We start from the raw sequence: 21,888 nt of genomic DNA on the forward strand, positions 1-21,888 counted from the left end.
CATGGCCCTAGTCTGACTCTAACCACTGCACCTATCTTACAGGGCTGTTGTATTTCTGAGATGGTGTACCTGAAATCCTCTGAATGCTCAGAAAGCACTACATAAAAATGATGATTGCTATTTCTTTAATCAATTGTCCAATTTCACCTGCTGACTGAATAACGAGAGGGCAAGGGATTGCTTTCAATAAAAATATTTAGGGACCACAACAAAAGATGCATTTTCACATCTGAGTGAAGAAATCTTTTTTTGGTTACCAAACACAAGTTCTGGACTGCCAATTCCAAACCCGAATGGTCTGATCATCAGAAGCACTCAAGATCCAAGGATATTCCTACAAAAAAATTAAAGAAAAGTATAAATAATTTCTGCTTCATCTGACAACAGTTGCTATCTTTCTGTTATGCATAGTTTTCATGCAGACAGGCTGCTAAGGTGCTTTGCAGAGCAGCTGTCCTAGTGCTGTTCTAGAATCTCCAAACAGCAGCCCTGACAGGCTACACAGCTGCAAAAGCTCTGCTCCAAAAGGATCTTGGCAGGGATAAGCAAGACAGGCAGGACTGGGAGTGCCTTACGTGATGGAAAAAGGTGGTACGGATGTAATCCAGGTGCCCCAACAATGTGAAGAGACAGCGACGGAGCTTGTAATTCCAGACCTGACAGACAGACATGACAGGGTGAACATGTGGCAGCTAAACATTCCAGCTTCCCCCACCATCAGCCCACTTAAGAACAATTCTGAATGCTTTAATTATATTCATTCATCTTCGTTAAGGTTATTGTTAGAGAAGACTTCTCCTCACAAGTTCCCAGCTATAGGCCTGTCCTGTTTTTTGCAAGAAACAGAGAAGAATAATACAAACTCTTCAAAGATAACTGCATAATAGCAGCAGCTCTATAAGATCAGGCTAAAGATTCATCTACATCAGCATCCTACATCCAACTACTGCCAGTCAGATCCCTCTGTGAAGTCAACAGGTGGGGAATGAAGGCAACAGCTTGCTCCTGTTTGTCTTCAGCACCTGACAATCACAGCTATACTGCTACCGTCCCTGGAGGCTCCATTTAGTTACCGCACCTAATAGCTTTTGACATATTTCTCCTTCATGAATTTGGTGAAATCTCCAAGATATAGTGGTGAGATGGTATTCAACCAAGTTTTCCGCCAACTAGACCCACTGAAATTAATGAATATGACTACGTTAGGTCCATTAATTTTAATGGGTCTACTCTGAGTAAATCTTAGTTGAATACCACCCATGGCCACCAACTTAGCTGGCTTTAAAAGGGGGTTAAAAACAAAAACTTAGCGCATCGAAGCAAACCCAAGTAAAAAAGTGAAAAATCACAAGATGCTGCCAATGATTTCATTTTTTAAAAAGAAGCCCAATGCCTTTCAGCCTGCAGGTACTCTAGGCCTTCATCAGGGATCAATTCAAAATGAATGTGATAGAAGTAAGGATTGAACACATTGCCAGAGATCTCTGAAGTTTGTTTTCTCATTTTGAATTGACCCCTGATGAGGGCCTAGAATACAAACAGTGCAAAACCTGTTGGGTTTCTTTTTAAAAAATAAAATCATGGCCAGCATCTTGAGATTTAAAAGGGAGTTAGGCAAATCCATGAAGGATAAGGCTATCAGTGGCTACCAATCAGGATGGCCATATACTACTACCAGTGTCAGGCGTCGCATGGTTCTGACTACCAGTGCTGGGGACCACAAGCGGAGATGGCGCTGCTGCGCTCATGTCCCACTTGTTGGCTTCCCAGAGGCCACTGTAGGAAAAAGGATGCTGGAATAGATGGGCCTTTGATCTGATCCAGCAGCCAGGCTCTTCTGATGTTCTTAATTGGTTTAATTCCCTTTAAAAACCATCTAAGTCATTTATCATCACATCATTTGATACAGGAAACTACACGATGCATACCAACTGAAGCCTCCCTCTCCCTCTCTCTCAGATGGCTCCCTTCAGTGCCATTTCTCTTTCTGCCCTATTTCCTGCTAGATTCTTTTGCTAGGGAGCAAAGAGACCCTCATTACCTTAATTTTGTAGTCATCTCCTCCAGACACAAAGAGCGGCTGCTGTTTGTGGAAATCAATACCTCTGACAGGACCTAAAAACACACACACACACACACGAGACTCTGATGAGCCAGAGGGACACCCAATGGCCTTGTCAAATATTTGTGCCTTCCAAGTTTAAGCCCTGTCATCTCGTGTTTCAGAGGAGCGGAGTTAAGGCTTGAATGATTCCTTGAGGAGGACAGGAAACGTGCCTGGCTCATTGGTGTGGCAGGGAGTTCCTTTAGCTGTGATTGTTAATTGTTCTGTGATGCTCGTTGTTGGACCCTCCCCTTTCTTCCTGGTGCTTAAACAGGAGTGCCTAATGAATTTTGTCCATCACAATTGGCTACTCTAGTTTCTTCTCCTGGTCCCTTCCCAGGACCTCCTCCTGTAAGTAAGTAAGGGTTCTGCCCTGGCTCGCCACTGGAATTCAATAGCCCAGAGATGTAGTTTCTCCATCCCACTCTCAATTAATAATAATAATAATAATAATTTAATTTGTGGGTCGCCTATCTGGCCAATGGCCACTCTAGGCGACGTACAATTTAACAACAATACATTACATCATAATAAAATACATCATAAAATACAATATAACAATAAAACAATAAAACAGTTCCAGTACAGAGTAGTAGGCTATTCGTCGTAAAAATTTAACCCTCCCCGTAAGTCCCAAAGGCCTGTCTGAAGAGCCAGGTCTTCAAAGCTTGGCGGAATACATTCAGGGAAGGGGCATGTCGAAGGTCGTACGGGAGGGAGTTCCAGAGAGTGGGGGCCGCCACTGAGAAGGCCCTCTCTCTTGTCCCCGCCAACCTAGCTGTTTTAGTTGGCGGGATTGAGAGAAGGTCCTGTGTGGCTGATCTTGTTGGGCAATTCATTTGGAGGCAACAGCAGCAGCAGCAAGACCCCACAGTGGCTCTCCTCTGCTCCACACACACACCCCTGCCCTGTATCTGAGACCTTGCTGGGGGAGTATGAAGTTGATGGGCTGCCACTGGACCACTTCTAGCTAGAGATGTAAAATTTCCAGAAATTCTGAAGCAATGAAAAAAATTCTTTTCAGAAAAAAAACAGAAATTTTGGGAAAAATTGCAAAAATGCAATATTAGCACTTTTTACAGATTGAAAGTCACTTTGTTACTTCAGGAACATCAAATGTAATTATGTACAAGTTGGTTTGGCATAAAACTATCACATTTGGTATATTAAAAGTACGTTTTATTCAAACAATTACTACAAACTGAATTTACTTTTTTAATATATTTTTTGTAACAAATGGATCTACAAGATCCTGAACTGTAAGGAACCTCTGAACTGTAAGGAACCTCTTTTGTTTTGCCAGTTTATGAAGAGCAGGCAAAAAACCATTTTTAATAACAAAGAAAATTATTTATGTCTCTGCTAGTCCTCCACAGTGTCAAACAGACAAAAAACATCCATTCCCATAAAAAGAACTGAGGGGGGGGGAAGGGGGGAGGAACCAAGATTCACTGAAACATTTTATTCATCATGCTAAAATAAAACATTCCATAATCCATTTTTTCTTCATTTTTTTTCAGAAAAAAAAGGCTTCGGAAAAACCCGTCCCCCCCCCCCGAATTTTTCTGAGTTTTTTCCATGCCTTCACATCTCTACTTCTAGCACAACTTTATTCACTTCCAATTGGGCCAGTTGCTCATGACAAGCTTCAACAGAAAACCCAGTCAACCATACCTTTAAACTACACTAACAGTTCAAAAGCCTTTTACAGTTGAAATGATACAAACTGGGATTATCAAGCATCGGTTTTCTCGTAAAAGCGGCAGCTGGTACCACTACCCTAACAGGAATGAGATGGTGAAGGAGCAAGTCCTTACCATGTCCAGGTCTTCAGTTTGTAGGGGGAGGGGGTGGCTTGTTCTGTTTTCTGATGCTAGTTCTAGGTTTTGATTGCACGGCGCTTTTAGCTCCTATTCTGTATATAAGTTTGGGAGGAGCAGCAGCTAAAAAGAAGTTTATGAATTCGGTCAAGAAAAAATAAATCATGGCTGTTCCTTATAGGAAAGAGGCTGCTGGTGAGAACAGCAAGAAGCTCTTGGAATTCAAAGGGGGGCATGAATGCAGGGGGGGAACTGTGGGGAGGGGCCAAAGAGGAGGAGGAGGGAGAACACACACGAGACTGCCAAGATTATTTAAGATGTAACTCTGAGTGCCTCAGAACATAAATATCTTCCTAGCTCTGCTAAGAAAGCTTAAAGATAAAGATGTCCCCGCACTTGTAGTGCGAGTCGTTTCCGACTTTTAGGGTGACGTCTTCCCCGGCCTTACTTTACCCCCCAGCGTATGCCGGGTACTCACTTTACCGACCAAGGATGGATGGGAGGCTGAGTGGACCTCGACCCCTTTTACCAGAGATTCGACTTCCTCCTTCCGTTGGAATCGAACTCCGGCCGTGAGCAGAGCTTCGGCTGCGTTACCGCCGCTTACCACTCTGCGCCACGGAGGGTCTTATAAGAAAGCTTATGCTTTACTTAATCCTAAAACAATAGACGCTGCTTGTAGAATTTGAAGTATTTTTCTTTTGCAGCTGTGGGAAAGATTTGAGACTAAAAATACCCAATTAAGAACATTTCAGATTCCCAGCCAGCCCCCTGTATTAAAGTTTTTGCACATCTGATGTCCTCTGGCACTTGGCCTTTGTCACTAATAAACATTTAAACTAATATATCATGCCACTAAACATTCATGACTTATTCCAAAGAATCCTGGAAGCTGTAGTTGTTAAGGGTGCTGAGAGTTGTTAGGAGATCTCTGTTCCCCTCACAGAGCAACAATTCTCTGAGTTCCCTGGCAAGAGGGACCGACTGTTAAACCGCTCTGGGGATTGTAGCTCCATGAGAGGAACAGGAGTCTCCTAGAAATTTTCCACACCTTTTACAAACTACAGTACTGTGCATAAAAGGTTTTAAAATAATACTGTTCCTAGCATAGCATGGAGCAGAAGAAAAACCAAAAAAGTTAATTCAGACCATAAGCCTCTCTACCTATACCAAAGTGGTAGTGAAAACCCTCTACAGTTTCAAATTAAGTCTGCTTTGGAGTCTTGCAGCTGAACATGCCAGAAAACTCTCCCCAAACACAGCAACTCCCTTGTCCATTTGAGATTACTGGATCCACTGGCATTTGTGCTTTCAGTGGCATCATCCAACTATGCAATAAGGCACGACATTTTAGTGTCAAAAGACCCTGCATACATGTGCCCAGTGTAAGTGAGCTCCACTCACCATCGTGTTCATCAAATTTGTCAATGAGTGTGCACATCCGATAGTCCCAGAGCTGGATCACTCCATTGTGCAGGCTTGTTAGGATCCAAGGCCGCTTAGGGTGAAAGCTGAGCCCTGGAGAAGAAGGGAGTTTTCCAGTTAACGTGTTTGTTTCTTGCAGAACTACCACTATTTCTGTTCTCTCTGTTGCACACAGCCAACCAGCAAAGCATTTAACACCCTTTTTGTAAAGGGCACAAGCCAACTGCCATCCAAACTAAATTGTGCCCCCCAGAATAATGCCAACCTACCAGAGCCTCCCATTTGCAGCACCAAAACCTGCCTGCATAGGCAACGCAATGAGAGGGAATAGTTTGCCTTCCATTGCATGCATGTATCCATTTCACTGCAGTGAATGTGGTGCATATCAGGGCTGTGGAGTCGGAGTTGTGGAGTCGGAAGCAATTTTGGGTGGAGTCTGAGTCGGTAGAAATGTACCGACTCCAGCTTCAAAATAAATTTTGATTGACAATTTTTTTAAAATATAAATTAAAAATGTCAAAGAAGCTTCCCGTGAAGTCAGCTGTAGTTGAGCATTTCACCATAACTCAAGATGGAAAACATTTTGTGTGTCAGTGTATGACACAGGACCCAGATGAAGACAGATGCTGTGATGCCAAGATCAGCGCATATTCAGGCAGCGATAAAAATGCTCCTACAAGAGCTTCCAATTTAAAAAGACATTTACAGCCCTTTCCAGGGCTGTGGAGTCGGAAGCAATTTTGGGTGGAGTCGGAGTTGGACAGTAGAAAAATAGAGGAGTCGGAGGTTTGGCATACCGACTCCACAGCCCTGGTGCATGTACACTGTGATCACTTGGGTCCCCTATCATCAGGAAAGTGTGCAATTCCCCTTTAAAGCCATTACGACACCTTGGGGCAGCAAATCCTCTAAAGTAATTAGGTATCGTCTGAAGGAGGACTTGCTTGTTTGTCCACAGCTGCCCATCAATTCTACTGGGGAACCCTGGAGTTCTAGCCCTTACTGAGAGAGGAGGAGAAAAAGTTCTAACGTGGAGCCACTATTAGTCAGTTGCGACAGGAGCGTGCCTTATGACTATGCCTCCCAGGCTTTATTTCAGCAAAAAAGGTATGCAATCCTAGGCAAACCTACCTAGGATTAAGCCTCAAAGAATGCAGCGGAACTTACTCCCGAGTAAACATGTTTAGAATGTTTTAAACTGTTTTAGGGATGTTTTTCTTTTTCTCATTAAATAGTTTTGCTGATACGTTTGCCCTCCAGGGCTCCTTCAGGAGAAAAGACAGCATATAATTTCACTAAATGATATTAATAATAATAACTGGTTTCTTAAATATGTTTATTTATAAAGGTAACCCAAGGAGTTCTGGCTTCTAATTGCTGTGACATTCTAAAATAAGTATCACTCTGGACTCTCCAGATGCATATTTTATCATGCTCCCTCCCTCTTGCCCTTAAGCTGTCTTTTAAAAAAAAATAATAATGAAGATCTCCCCACAAGCTAAAGATTACCTCTTCTACATTTATACAGATATCATTGAGTATCTACACATACACAAATGTAAAAGCAAGGTATCTAAGTATCTATTTGTATATCAGGCAATCACTGCCAGTAAAACCGTTGGGCTTAACATTTCCTTTACAAAACCTTGGAATCTCAGCTCCATTTATCCAAATAAATATGATATTTAGTTACCAGATTTAACAAAATGTATATATTGCTTACTAGAACAAAAGATCTTTTGTTCTATCCATTCAGACACATACGGAGCATATAGGGATTTACGTTACCTATCAGTCTATGAAGAAAACAGATGCTCCTCTTTCGCAGCAAGGAACATCACAAATTGCTCTACAGAGTCAGGCCATCGATCCATCTAGCTCTGTACTGTCTCTGCGGACAGGCAGTGCCTCTCAAGAGTTTCAGGCAGGAGTCTCACCCAGCCCTACATGAAGACGCCAGGGATTGAACTTGGGTCTGTCTATATGCAAAGTGGATGCTCCACCACTGAGCTGTGGCTGTTCCCCTATATATTAGTAGATAATTCCTGTTCACGTACAATCCATTTAACATACTCACTATATGCAAATATATACACGTATATGTATGCATTTGTGTTTCTACAACAAAGGCTCTTACCATATATGGAGCAAGACGTGCCAGATGTCCAAGCTGGATTTAGAAAGCGAAGTGGTACCAGAGATCATATCACTAACATACACTAGATAATGAAACGGACCAAGGAATTTCAAAAGGAGATCGCCCTAACTCGAATCCTGTGCTTTATAGACTACAGCAAAGCCTTTGATTGTGTAGATCATGAAAAACTATGGAATGCTTTAAAAGAAATGGGGGTGCCACAGCATCTGATTGTCCTGATGCGCAAGCTATACCCTGGACAGGAGGCTACTGCAAGGACAGAATATGGAGAAACCGATTGGTTCCCCATCGGAAAGGATGTGAGACAGGGGTGTATTTAATTACCCTACTTGTTTAATCTATACACAGAACATATCATACGGAAAGCAGGATTAGACCGAGATGAAGGAGAGTGAAAATTGGAGGGAGAAACATCAATAATTTCAGATATGCAGATGATATCATACTACTAGCAGAAACCAGTAATGATTTGAAACAAATGATGATGAAAGTTAAAGAGGAAAGCACAAAAGCAGGACTACAGCTGAACATCAAAAAGACTAAAGTAATGACAACAGAAGATTTATGCAACTTTACAGTTGACAATGAGGACACTGAACTTGTCAAGGATTATCAATACCTTGGCACAGTTGTTAACCAAAATGGAGACAATAGTCAAGAAATCAGAAGAAAGCTAGGACTGGGGAGGGCAGCTGTGAGAGAACTGGAAAAGATCCTCAAATGCAAAGATGTATCACTGAACACCAAAGTCGGGGTCATTCAGACCATGGTATTCCCAATCTCTATGTATGGATGTGAAAGTTGGACAGTGAAAAAGGCAGATAAGAGAAAAATCGTTTAATGTGCTGGATGCACCATCTCCCGTCTTCGACCACAAATCTGTAGACATGCCACAGACCTCCTGAATGAAGCTCACGGACCACTTTGTGAACCCCCTCATCTATGTTATTGAAGAAGGTGTGCTTGTAACCTTCATAATGTGGTCTTTCTTGCTTGCTGATTCCATGATGTGGAGAAACCCTCCTCTCCACAGCCTAATCCTTAACACATCCTCGTCTTCACCATAGAACTGTAGAGTTGGGAGGGTCCTGTAAGGCCATCGAGTCCAGCCCCCTGTTCCATGCAGGAACCCAAGATCAGCGCTTAACCCACCCATAGCCTAAAATGCTGAACGCAGCAATCCTCTTCAGGTCTACTCAGGAGCAAGTCCCGTTGCGTTCAACGAGGATCAGCTTACATGTAAAAAGAAGGCACGGGGGGAGGCAGTCTCGGGGCTGCAATCCTGCGCACGCTGACCTGACAGCAAGTCCCGCTGAAAGCAGCAGGTCTTACTCCCGAGTAGACCCCCTCTCCTCCCCTCCCCTCCCCAGGGTACCTTTGACACGGGCCGACTTGGTCTCAAACTTGGTGAGCATCCTCGGGCCTGGCAGCCTCAGCACTCCCAAAAGCACCCAGCGGGACCAAAAGCCGCCGCAGCCTCCACGTCACCGCCGCCGGGCCTCCACTCAGCCACCTCAGCACTTCCTCTTCCGGCCAAGAAAACATAGACTACAGGCGGAAGGACAGGAAGAGAGGCAGGCCTCCTTGGAAGGGGCGCCCCCTGGAGGTGGCGGAGGAGCCGTCCACGCCGAACCAGGAAGAGAAAGAAACGAGGGGAGAGAGGCCGCCGCCGCCCTCAGACCATAGAGGTGCAGGCGCCGGCTGGCCGGAGCGCCCCTGTTCCTGCCGCTGGCGGAGGAGCGGGTGGCCAGAGCGTCACCCGGGAGCCTCCACAAGGGCAGGAAGCGGAAGCCGCCGGCAAAGATGGCAGCGGTCGAGGAGGAGGAAGCGGGGAGCAGCTGCGGGCGGAGGATGAGGGGAGCGGGAAGGTGGCTCCTTCGGGGGATCCTTCTTTGCGCCTTGGCGGCGGGTGAGGCAGCATCGCACGGAGCGGCTGGGCCTCCTCTGTTAAAGGGGGCTGCGGGGGTTCTCTCGGGGGGCAGTCAGTCGCCTCTCTGGAGGTTCTCCAAAGCCCGAACCTGACCATAGCGGGTTGGGGAGGGGAGAGTACAGGTCTCGGCTTCTGTGGTAGGCAGAAATCCAACAGGCGCGTATTTTTGGCGGTGTCATTGTGGGTCACTCTCATAATGGGGGGAGGGGAGATCAAAGGCAGCTGATTGGTCCATGGTGGGGCGCGCGCTATAAAATGCTTAGTTCGGTAATCGCTTTATTAGGGCCCATCAAAATGTCCCAAGGACGTAGCAAGCTTTCGAGCAGGGGTAGAGCTTGTGCTTTGCATGCAGAAGGTCGCAGGTTCAATCCCCGGCATCTCCAGGTAGGGCTGGGGAAAGGATCCTCGCCTGGAACCTTGGGGGAGCCCCTGCCGGTCGGTGTCGACAATACTGGGCTAGGGGAGCCAATGGTATGACTCCGTATAAAGTAGTTTACTGTGTTCCTAGAGCAGTCTTCATCAGGCACGAAGTTACACCAAAGGCTTTTTTAAAAAAAAATCAAGCACAAAAATTAGGCTGGATGTTGTAGCTATGAGGTCAGCTTGTGGACTTTGTTCCAAAATGGAGATTATCTCTGAAGAACCTCCTCCCACTTACTACAGATACCAGGATACACACCTGGGATTCTGGGATGAAGATGCAATGGCTTTCCCCCGTCGCTGAAATATTGAAGTCTGGTTTGTAGTGCAGATCAGGTTTCCCATAAATGAGGGTCGGCCATTGCTTCCTCATCCCAGATTTCCTAGGTGTGTAACTTGATATCTCCAACACCTGGGAGGGACTTATTCAGCCTGCAGCCTCCACCTTGGAGCTGAGTCCATAAGTTGATGGCCTCATGGGTACAATGTCCAGCCTAAATTTTTTACTGCTTTGCTTTTCCTCGCTCCCCTGCTCCCTGTTTTTTGTAACCTCTTTGCTAATGAAGACTGCTGGAAGGCTCAAAAGATTGCCATGCTTCATGGTATTTTGTTTGGTATATCCTTTTTTTAACAAATGAAAATATTTATATGCCACCAACTTGTAACACACTACCTACTCATAAAAGAGGTGAAAGATGGAGAAAGTAGGTACAGGCAAGTTCTTCTCCCTCTCTCATAACACTAGAACTCATGGGCATCAAGTGAAGCTGAATGCTGGAAGATTCAGGAGAGACAAAAGAAAGGGCTTCTCCACACATCACACAGTTCAGCTATAGAATTTGCTCCCACAGGAGGCTGTGATGGCCACCAACTTGGATGGTTTTAAAAGAGAATTAGACAAATTCATGAAGGATAAGATTATCAGTGGAGATGATGGTTGTGCTTTGCCTCCATAGTCAGAGGCAGTATGCTTCTGAATACCAGTTGCTTGAAACCACAGAAGAAAGGAATGGTTTTGCCCTGAGGTCCTGCCTGTCTGGAGTCAATTTAAGAGTTAGATATGGGGGTTAACAAGCTGAAACTTAATCCATACCATACCAGATGGGAGTACAAGGGGGGGGACTGGAGAGATGGTTCAACCTGTTCTGGGTGGGGATGCCAACCCCTTGAAAGAGCAGGTACAGTAGGGCCCCGCTTACCAGCGCTTCACTTTCTGGCATTCCACTAATGCGGCGGCGGGAAATTCCCTGTTTTAAAGCTGCTTTTGCGGCATTTTCGTGTGACGCTCCCCATTATACTCAATGGGTTCCGCTTTACGGTGATTTCTGCTTTACGGCGGCAGTCCGGAACGGAACTTGCCGTATAAGCGGGGCCCGCCTGTATATGGCATGGGGTACTCCTTGATCCATTGCTTTTCCTGGATCCTGGTGGTAGCGATTGCTAGGAGTGCCTTTTTATCCGCTGTGGTTGAAACACCAGCTGTGCCCTTTCTTTGAGAAGGCGGACTTGGTTTCAGTCATTTGTGCTTCACCTATCTCTGGATTGGATTTTTGTAATGCACTCTTTGGCTATGAAGACGATAACGGAAAACCATTCAACTATTTGACTTTCTGTGTCATGCAGCTGTTGAAAATAAAAGAGCAGTGTCTGTACACAGAGGTGACAACCCTTAACAGCTTTTCTCTGTCCTGATCATCTTAGGTGAGGAGTCTGTTTCATAGGATGGGGTGAATTTGTGTAAATGTGAATCTAATCTCTGAAGGGAAAGTCAATCCAGTGGAGATTTTTCTAGCCTCAGCCCTCTAGAGAAGCATCAGAAAACTTTTCTGCCTTGATGGGGGAAAGCAAAGAGAGAGAAGTTGGCGAACAAAAGATTTGGCTGAAATTCGACAAGTATAGTTTATTCAATTGGGAGATGCCCTTAATAAATAGGAAGGCAGGGTGTTATAGCAAATGAGTGATTAGAAGATGGATACAGCATCTGTGTGTGTGGATGGGGCGATACTGCTGGTCACGTGCTCTTGATGAATGTGGCATTTGTATGGTGGTTAATGTTAGGCGCGTGTTTCCTTACTGCTTCAATTCTTTTACACGCAGTGATGTGGGGCAGAACATTTTCTTGTTCATAAGTACGTTAGTAGCAATGAATAGATGTTAATTACAAATCCGATATTCAGCAAGCTTGGCAGTTTCAAAGCTTTTACATTTTGTTTGCTATGTATAAGTAAAATAAATATGGTAAATTAGACCATTCTCTAGGCTAGGGCATCAGAACATGTTCTAATGCAAACTGAACTTTTTCTAACACAAATAGGGAAAAAATCCAATTCAGAATTTTCTAGAAAAATCACATCAATGAGGCATGCTTTACAATACTTTGAGAATCTGTTGGTTGTGTGATTAGAAGGATTGTGAAACAGGGCTTCCTGTTTCCATAAATGCAGTCTCTTTGACCACTGGGCCTGAGTCATCATTGAGATGAAGCAAGAAAGCCTCCTGTTGTGCACATTTCTTTGTCCCCCCCCCCCCGCTCAACAACCCTGTTAGGCAGATTACACAAGCTTTCTATTTGACAAACTAACTTGGTTGCCACAGGTGATCAGGAATTCCATACAGGTGGGTAAGGAGACTGGTGGTAGATGGATCTCTGAGTTTTACTTGTGACTTTGCTGGCTCCAAGTCCTGTTGTTCGGCCATCTTCATCTCTAACGCCAAGTTGCGGGTTGAAGGGGAGACTTCTACCCATTCTGTAAGATTTTTAATATTTTCCATTCATTTGGACTTTGAGAGTTCTGGCTCTCAGAATGTTCAGGTAGATTACGTGAAAGTGGCTGGAAGAACTGAGTTATTTTTGGCTGGTTTCCAGCTTCTTTGTTATCAAGAGCTGTAGACTGAGCCTGCAGGGCTTTTTTTTCCTGGCCATTTTGAGCTGCTTGTGTTGCTTTAAATATTAAGCTTGCTTCTTGTATTTTCCGTGCTCTCCTTGTCAGTACCATTTGCTGATTATTTATATTTGTGTGTTTATTGCACCTGTTTTGTACAGGCTGTTATCTCTCTTCCGGGGTAGATCTCTTTTCTTTTCAGAGTGATATTTTGTTCGTTCTGTTATTCCAAGCGTAACGTTGATAACAGCTTAGTCCTTTTCCTGCTTGTTACTGCTCGTTACTATCAGCTCTCCTTTAACTTTTTGTTGCCCCCCCTCAGGAAGCAACTGTTTATTCTAATATTCCTGGCTTGTTATTGTAGGTGAATTTTTAATTGGGTTTGTTATATGGACAGGAGAGGGCTTAGATAAAGAGAAACTGCTCACCCTTCACCGGAACCGGAACCCCTTATACAGTTAAGCGGAAAGCTTTGGTCAGCATTGGTGGGGGAGTTTCCCCCCCAACTTTCTGATTCTGTGGGCACTGCCAAAGGGTCGATGATGCTCCAGTACTTTTGTCCACCTCAGTTAGTCATCCTTCCACCTGTAGGGCTGTTTCACACTTGCATGATGCTACCTTGGGATTGTACCAATGACGGCAGAATTGCAGATGTGGCACAGTCCAAACAAAACAAGATCAAGCACAGAAAATCAGTCTAGGCCCAAACATGAGTCAGAGAGAAAATCACTATCACGGAGTTCAGACAAGGTACAACACAGGAAGGGTTTTACTTGACAACGTCTGGAGGGCACCACCTTCGTTACCCCTGAGCCATAATTTTTCAGCATGCTGGCAAGAGACACCCTTCAGTGGGGGCTCCAGAGAGGTTTCCAATTGGATCGCCTCCAATCAGGGATGCTGTAGCAATGAGTTTCCTGCATCAGCATGGCGTTGGACTAGCTGGCCTCTGACATCCGTTCCAATTCTATGATTAGGCCTGCATAGCCAAGGCCAAAGCTGAACAGTCCTGCCTGGAGCGAGACCTTTAAATCCACCTTTTTCTTTGCAGGCACAGGCTGGTGTAACTCCGTTGAGAGAAAGATCTACATTCCACTGAACAGGACGGCTTCATGTGTGCGCCTCCTGAATGCCACTCACCAAATAGGCTGCCAGTGTGAGTATATCCCGTTGAATGGATTTTTCGCTCAGGGGAGAAAGGAGAGCTGCAGCAGAGGAAAGGCTGAAGGAACTTGGCATGTTCAGTCTGATGAAGAGAAGGCTGAGGGGCAACATGATGGCACTCTTTTAAGTACCTGAAGGGCTGTCACATAGAGGAGGGTACAGATTTGTTCACTGCTGCCCCAGAGGGTAGGACTAGGTCTAATGGTTTTAAGTTGCAGGAGCGTAGATTCAGATTGGACATTAGAAGGAACTTCTTGACAGTAAGGGCAGTTCGGCAATGGAACCGACTGCCTAGGGAGGTGGTGGGATCCCCTTCGCTGGATGTCTGCAAGCAGAGGCTGGACAGCTATCTGCGGGAGATGCTCTAGCTGTGGATTTCCTGCTGTGAGCAGGGGGTTGGACTCGATGGCCTACAAGGCCCCTTCCAACTCTGATTCTATGTGAGGGAGTGAACGCTTCCAAAATTAGCCAAAGAGCAGATGCCATTTTACCTATAAGCCGATTGATGAGTGTGGTGCTTTAAGAGTTTATTTGTTTATTATTTGATGTATATCCCGCCCTTCCAGCAGAAGCCCAGAGCTCAAAAGTTCAAGAGGGCAGTCTCTGCTTTGGGAGGCTTGCAATCTAAAATTCACCTTTGGATGAACAGCAGGGGAAGGCAACACAGGAGTAGGCTGGGGGAAAAGGTTTGGTTATTTCTGAAACATATTCTTGGGAGTTATTTACAGCAGAGCACAGAGGGTGTTTGGGGGGTGGTGACCCCAGTGCCAGTGCCAAGCTGTGGAAAATGGAACATCCAAAGGAACTGGAAGGGGCTACCTCCGGAGAATATTTATATGTTGCATCGGAGACCTCTGTCTTCTCTCTCGTTGCAGCTTCCATGAACGGGGACACTGGAGTCATCCACTTTGTAGAGAAGGAATCTGATCTGAAGTGGGTGCTGACAGATGGGCCTCATTCCCCTTACATGGTGCTGCTAGATGGAGATCTTTTCACCAGGTAACAAATCATTCCCTGCCCCACAAGGGCATAACTTGTTTCTCGGGCACCTATATCTTGTTTCTGTTGGAAGCGCTTAGAGACTCTCCCAAGCCATCCTCCTTCAGGGGCTGAGGCATGTGCTTGGCTTTAGCAGTGCTGTGGTCTTGTGTGCCTCCCACCTCTTAGAAACATAAGAGTGCTGGAAGCGGCCATATACCGAGTCAGACCAATTGGTCCCTCTACCTCAGCATTGTCTACACTGACTGGCAGCGTCTCTCCAGGGTTTCAGACAGAGAGTTGCTCCCGGCTGCCAGGGATTGAACCTGGGACTTTCTACATGCAAAGCAGATGCTCTGCCACTGAGCTGCGGCCCTTCCCGGAACTACCGCCCTGTTCTTGAGTTGACCTTTGATAGCTCGATGTGCCGGCAGAGAGTGAGGCATTTGTCTTGCGTACAAAACGTTTTGCTTATTTATTTATTTATTTATACAAATATTTGTGTACCACTATTTCATTATCAATATCAAAGCAATTTACAACATGTTTAAAACAACCATATGTAAAAACCATTAAAAATAGAATTCAAACAAAGGTCAGTTGTTGCCAAAAAAAAAAAAAGCATGTTCTTAATTGCTTGCATAAGCCTGGCGGAACAGAAACGTTTTCAACTGGCGCTTAAAAGTTAAAAGAGAAGGTGCCTGCTGAATCTCTGTTAGCAGAGCATCCCAGAGAACTGGGCTATTGACACGAAAGGCTTGATTTTGTGTCGATGTCAAATGAGCCTTGCCAGCTCTGGGGACAGCCAGAGCTGCTGCTGCAGAAGATCTCAGGGATCAAGGTGAGATATAAGGGTTCAGGCGGTCCCTAAGATACCCTGGAACTTGAACCTGGCTCAGTAGCAAATAGGCACCCAGTGCAGATGTTTTAAAAGTGGTGTCGCATGTTGTCGGCCATGTGCTTCCATCAGCAATCTGGCCGCCTCATTTCGCACCAGCTGGAGCTTCTGAACGAGGACCAAGGTCAGCCCCACACAGAGTGCGTTGCAGTAATCCAGCCTCAAGGTTACCACTTCTTAGGAAGTTCTCTTCTTCTGTGGCTTCTGCCACTCTGTACTTTTTGTGGCTTAACATCTCCTATTTTCAATTTTCCTTATACTCCATCCGTTACGTGTTGAGTCTATTTTAAACTTGTCCGTGTATGATAAGTGATAGCGGGTCCCAACTGGACCTTATCTCATTGAATAATGAGAGTTTGGGACCACCTGAAAGTTTGGGACCACCTGAATAGGCAGACTGAAGATCACGTTGCTTCTCCGTGGTGAGCCACAAAGCTGTTCAGTCTAAGCTGTAGTTCAGTGGTAGAGCATTCGCTCTGCATGCGAAAGGTCCTCGGTTTCATGGGTTGCCAAATGCATGTTTGTTTTAAAGGTGTGTCCTGGGTCTGAAATGGCTGAAGACAAAAATGGTTGATTAGACAAATATATGGAGGGCAAGGCTAGCAGTCATGATGGCTAGGCTCTTCCTCCATGGTCGGAGGTCGTATGCTTCTGAATACCAGATGCAGGAAACTGTAGGAGGGCAGAATGCTCTTGCACTCAGGTCCTGCTTGTGGGCTTCCCAGAGCCATCTGGTTGGCCACTGGACTAGATGCTGGACTAAATGGGCCGTTGACCTGATCTAGCAGAACCCGTCTTCTTACCGGGCTAGATGGGCTGATGAGACTGACTCAGTATAAAGCAGCTTCCTGTGGTGTTCCTGAGCTCTGCATCGATGATTACGCTTGTGCGACTATCCCGTGAGCTGCTGCATGGTACAGCAAGCAAGCACAGAATATCTTTTTCACAGCATGCTCCCTTTAGACTGGAACAGATCCCGTGGATGTGGGCAAGAGTTTGCACGAGAGAGTGAGGGGTGGCCACACCCACTGCTGGCACGCTGCCCCCAGAGAGTTGGCCCGTGGGCCAAAAGCAATTGGCCACCCCTGCTGTAGAGAAAGCAGAAGAGGGTGGGGTGGCTTGAAGGCTTCATGCTGCTGTGGGTGAAGGGGAGAGCTAATGGTTACACCTTTCTTCATTAGGAGAAAAAGAAATGGTGAAGATGATTAGTCCCGACCTGATGGCATTCAACACCTGAGCATTCCCTTCCTTTGCTATCCTTTTGAAAAGTGAGAGATATATAAGGGGAAAGCGACACTTTCTAGTTCCTCAAAGTTGCTGCTCGACGGAGAAGTGGAAGGAAAAATACAGCATGTGCCTAAATCCTTCCTCTATGATTTATGCCTCCTTTCCATAGGAACAATTGTATTTTTGTTTGAAATCTTCCCGTTTGTCTTTGGCTGTCTAACTGCTGTAGGTGGTTGACAGTGAGCTATAAAAAGTCTAAAAAAGCCCCCAGGAAGGTCTGTTTCTCTTTTGTTTTTGTTGTGGCTCTCTCAACAGGAACATAATGCAGACGCTGAAAGGCAGCTCTCGGGTCTCTGGGCTGGCGGTGGCCATCTCCAAGCCCAGCCCCTCCAAAGGGTTCTCTCCTGGCCTACAGTGCCCCAACGATGGCTTTGGTAAGGACTTTTGGTCACGTTCCTTGATAAGGGTTACTTAATGTGAACGCAGTGGGGCTTTTGTTGTTGTAGACCAGCCTTTGCCAACCCGGTGCCCTCCAGATGTTTTGGACTGAAATTCCCATCAGCCTCAGCCAGAACAGCCATCTGATGCTGAGGCTGATGGGACTTGTAATCCCAAACATCTGGAGGGCAGCGGCATCACAGCAGATGTGAGGAGTGTGAGAGGGGAGTGACTTGCCCCTAAGGCCAGCCAGGGAGTTCACAGCAGTGGTAAGATCCAAGCCAAGGATTTCTTGCTTCAAGGCTGAGCTCCTTACCTGCTATGGTACTTCAGCTGCATCCTCTCTGTCTTTTCTCTCACCCTACATTTCCTCCTTTCCTTTCCTCTCCTCATCTTGTCATTCAGTCCCTCTTTTCCCAAGTTCACTACCTTTCTCTTACCCCTCTCCTAACTCACTGTGCCTTGTTTGAGGAGCAGTCTGGCCAGTGGCAGCCAGGTACCCTTCTGTGACATCAGGGCAGCTTTGCCAATCACTGCAAGAGGCTTACCAACCATTAACCAGAAAACATCCTGGTGCATTGCTGTACAGATGGCCGTTTACTAGAGACCATCGTTTTCCAGGGTGATGGAGATGTCTTTCCTTCTGAGCGAGATGGGCTCATTTCTGCCTCCTTGTTCTTCAGGCATCTACAATGGCAGCTACGGTCCTGAATATGCTCACTGCAACGTGACCTTGTGGAACCCTCTTGGCAGCGGCCTTTCCTACATGGACTTTGGTTTCCCCATCTTCCTTCTACAAGATGAGAATGAAACTGAGGTTATTAAGAAGGTACTGCCAGGTGGATTGTTTGTCAGTTTTATCCCACTCCATGGCGCAGAGTGGCAAGCGGCGGTAACGCAGCCAAAGCTCTGCTCATGGCCAGAGTTCGATTCCAACCGAAGGAGGAAGTCGAATCTCCATTAAAAGGGGTCGAGGTCCACTCAGCCTTCCATCCATCCATGGTCAGTAAAGTGAGTACCCGGCATACGCTGGGGGGTAAAGAAAGGCCAGGGAAGGAACTGGCAATCCCACCCCATATATACGGTCTGCCTAGTAAACGTCGCAAGACATCACCCTAAGAGCCGGAAACAACTCGCACTACAAGTGTGGGGACACCTTTACCTTTTTTATAAAATGGTAGCCAAAGGAGGGTGAGGTGGGGCTTCAAGCATGTCTAAACTTGGCATAAAATGTCACAATCAATGAAATCACAATTTACACAAAAGTATGTTTGTGATTTTAAGTTGTCTTTATGATGTGTTTTAAACTGTAACCCGCCCTGGGACCTCAGGGTGAAAGGTGGATAATCAATTAAAATAATAGTCGTCATCATAAGCAAATACCAAACTGAGACCAGCATTAGCATAAATCAGTTTAACGCTTCAGAAGCAGCAACCGGTGACAATCAAAAGCCTGCTTGAAACAAGCACATCTTATGTGCCTGTGTAAATGTCAGGAGAGGAGGGGCCTGGCAGATTTAACTAATTTATTTATTACCCTTATGTCCCACCTTTTCCCTAAGGACCTCCAGCTGGCATACGTGGTTCTCCCAGTTCCCATGTTATCCTCATAACAACCCTGTGAGGTAGGTTAGGCTAAGAGATGGCGACTGGCCCCAAGGTCACTCAGTGAGCTACATGGCTGAATGGGGAGTTGAGCCCTGGTCTCTCAGGTCCTAGTCCAACACTTGAACTATATACACCATGCTGTCCAGATCTCCCCAAGGAAGATGCGGCACAGTAATAGAAAGGGCCCTGTTTCTTGCGCCCGTCTGCCCTAATGCCAACAGGGCACAGATCAGGGCCTGGAGATGTAGAGAAAGGAGAAGGCAGCTAAGACACTTTAGGCCATGCAAGATACCTTAGGTCATTAAGGGCTTTCATGAGCCAGAAACGAACAAATAGCTAGCAAAGGTGGAATAATATCAGGGATAGATTATCTAGCTTCCACGTCCCGTAAAAAACCTTGGCAGCTGCATACATAGGCCACAAGAATAAGTAAAAGAGCTGTGTAGATAACCGTAGCTTAAAAAGTTATAGATTCTAAACCAACTGTAAGTTCATAAGATAAAAGCCTTTAAGTTAGGGAAATGCAGCCCCAAATAACAGGTTTTTAAAACGTACAGATTTGCAGTGTTGAAGCTACCCACTGTTCCACGCAGTCCTCTTTTGCCACAAGGCTGTTTGTTGGGAAGGGCAACCTGAGCAGCCAGCCTTACAAGGAAAGGCTAAAGTTTTGGGAGGCCTTTTAGGTGCAAAGAAAGGCAGCTAACAGTGGATGTAGTAGAGGTTTGTGAAATGAAACATGGGGCAGAAACGATGGGGGGGAAGTTGTTTTTTCTTCCACTCCTGTAATTGTAGTCTCACTTGGGTTCACACATTGGAATTGACGGGAAGTCAATTCAGAACAGACCGAAGAACAGCATTGTGGCATTAATTTTTGGAGCTTGCAAAGTGGCCATTACCTTGGGTGGCTTTTTTAAAAAGGGAGAGAGAGAGACTTTTAGGGAGGAGAGAGCCTATGAACAACTATTAGCCCAGAATATTAGTAGTAGCAGTATTAATATTATGCTTGTTAGTTGCTTGTTATCCAAAGATATCCAAGTTATTTGAAATGTTAAAAATATAAATACTGTAAAGGTAGAACAGGCATCCCCCCAACAGCCACAGGAAGCTTTGGCAGCATACTACTAATAAAACAGCCTTGTCTCGTTCAAATGACTGGGAGGAGAAGGTAATTCTTGACCTGACTTCGAAAAGATGTCAACGAAGGTGCCTGGTGGACCTGGCTGGAGAGAGCATTCCACAGACGGGGATCCACAACCAAAAAGGCTGTCTCACTTGTCACCAGCCTCTGTCAGAGGCAGGGACCTGGAGAGGGCCTTGGAAAGTACCTTCATGTTCACAGCAGTCTACCTCTGGGGACAAGCAAGGCAGGGGGAGCATTCCTCTTTGGGGGCTTCCTGGGGGCCTCTGGCTGTTGGCCACTGTGGGAAGCTGGATGCTAGCTAGGTGGCCCTTTGATCTGACCCAACAAGAGGCTTACACTTCTGATTGCTCTTTCTGCGACAGGCTGACTCAGCCACCCTTTTTGGACAGGAATAAACTGACCATCTTCAAATGACCCCACGGTTATTCATCACTAAACACACTGGATGATCAGGCAGTAAATACTCATTCAAGGAATTATTCATGTGGCTGTAGGCTGCTGCTCAGATTTCCGTTGCTCAAAAATGGAAGACATTACGTGACTAGCAGTTGTCTTTGGCGTATAATGATGTTTGAAATCTGCCGATATCTGAGAAAATCACACATAATCTAGAAGTCATTGTTTATTTATTTATTGGATTTATATGCCGCCCTTCCTCCCAGTAGGAGCTTGAAATATCCTTACAACCTGGAATATTTCCATGCCATTACAGGGAGGGGGGAATTTATCATTTGTTCCGGCGCAAATGGTCTGCAAAATTCATTGCTCGTACCAGTGTGTGGAATTTGGCCGTCAGGATAGTGATTTATAAAAATTATATTACTCTATTAATCTCATTTAACTGTTAATATTAGATGAGTGGCTCAAAAAAAGAAAAGAAAAGAAAATTATATCTTAAAGCGTGACTGCCTAACCTAGAGATGTGAGTTTTCTTAATCAAAAAATGTTCTGTTGTCCTCAGTTGATGGAGATCTGATTTTAGCATGTTCATTTGACTTGCTTTTAGTAAGCAAAACTAAAAAAAAAAGTTTGCCATGTTAGTTTTAAGTGCTGTGTAATTTGATTATAAAGAAATAGCTTTAGTGTGGTTTTAATACTGTGTTCAGATAAATTCAAACCTTTGAAGTTTTTTTGGGGGGGATATTTGTATGTAAAGATGTGACAACTCAATAGCATTAATCTCCTTTGCGTTCTTTAGATTTTAAGAAACAAAATGGTGGCACTGAAAACTGTTCTACCTTTAACACTCTTGAAGAGCTGTGTGCATAAATGAATATATGTGCTTTCTAGGGAGAGTTGCCTGAAAACGTTATCTACAACTTTGATTTTGACTAGTATTGTGTCTTACCCGAGTTGCCGTTTGACCGGTGCAGTAACATAGGGTTGCATCCAGTTTTGTTCCTTGTCTCACAAAAGGCTCATCTATCCAGCGGAGATTTCCGTAAAGTGATTTTTGCTCGTTTCCCTCTTCCTTCTGTAGTTCACCGTGCTTCCCCCAGGCCAAAGATTGAAGCACTTTGGAACAGCACGGGAGTTAGCACGGAGGCAGGGTGAAGGAGACGTTTACTAAAATCACCTCCCGCTCCCATCCACAGAAGCCTCTGCTGGAGCAAATCATCCCCCATGAGCACAGGGACACCGCTGGATGCAGTTGTAATGAACGCATACAAATGAGTGTTATGAAACGATGCCTGT

General features: G+C 45.3%; 2 protein-coding genes across 2 annotated transcripts in view; one reads left to right on the forward strand and one right to left on the reverse strand.

Moving 5' to 3' along the window:
* The window catches only part of COPA (COPI coat complex subunit alpha), a 46,641-nt gene extending 37,581 nt beyond the window's left edge, over positions 1-9,060 (reverse strand). The window contains exons 1-5 of the mRNA XM_061606675.1: positions 8,883-9,060; positions 5,329-5,442; positions 2,042-2,115; positions 576-656; positions 258-334 (exon numbers count right to left, since the gene is read on the reverse strand). Of these exons, the coding sequence (XP_061462659.1) occupies positions 258-334; positions 576-656; positions 2,042-2,115; positions 5,329-5,442; positions 8,883-8,922 (386 nt within the window). The 5' untranslated portion in view covers positions 8,923-9,060. The remainder of the gene's footprint in view (positions 1-257; positions 335-575; positions 657-2,041; positions 2,116-5,328; positions 5,443-8,882) is intronic.
* A 149-nt stretch (positions 9,061-9,209) lies between these two features.
* Positions 9,210-21,888, forward strand: part of NCSTN (nicastrin) — a 32,814-nt gene continuing 20,135 nt past the window's right edge. The window contains exons 1-5 of the mRNA XM_061606676.1: positions 9,210-9,416; positions 13,791-13,895; positions 14,779-14,902; positions 17,322-17,440; positions 18,128-18,273. Coding sequence (XP_061462660.1) covers positions 9,311-9,416; positions 13,791-13,895; positions 14,779-14,902; positions 17,322-17,440; positions 18,128-18,273 — 600 coding nt within the window. The 5' untranslated portion in view covers positions 9,210-9,310. The remainder of the gene's footprint in view (positions 9,417-13,790; positions 13,896-14,778; positions 14,903-17,321; positions 17,441-18,127; positions 18,274-21,888) is intronic.

Source organism: Rhineura floridana, chromosome 22, assembly GCF_030035675.1.
Source record: "Rhineura floridana isolate rRhiFlo1 chromosome 22, rRhiFlo1.hap2, whole genome shotgun sequence".
Taxonomy (NCBI): Eukaryota; Metazoa; Chordata; class Lepidosauria; order Squamata; family Rhineuridae; genus Rhineura; species Rhineura floridana.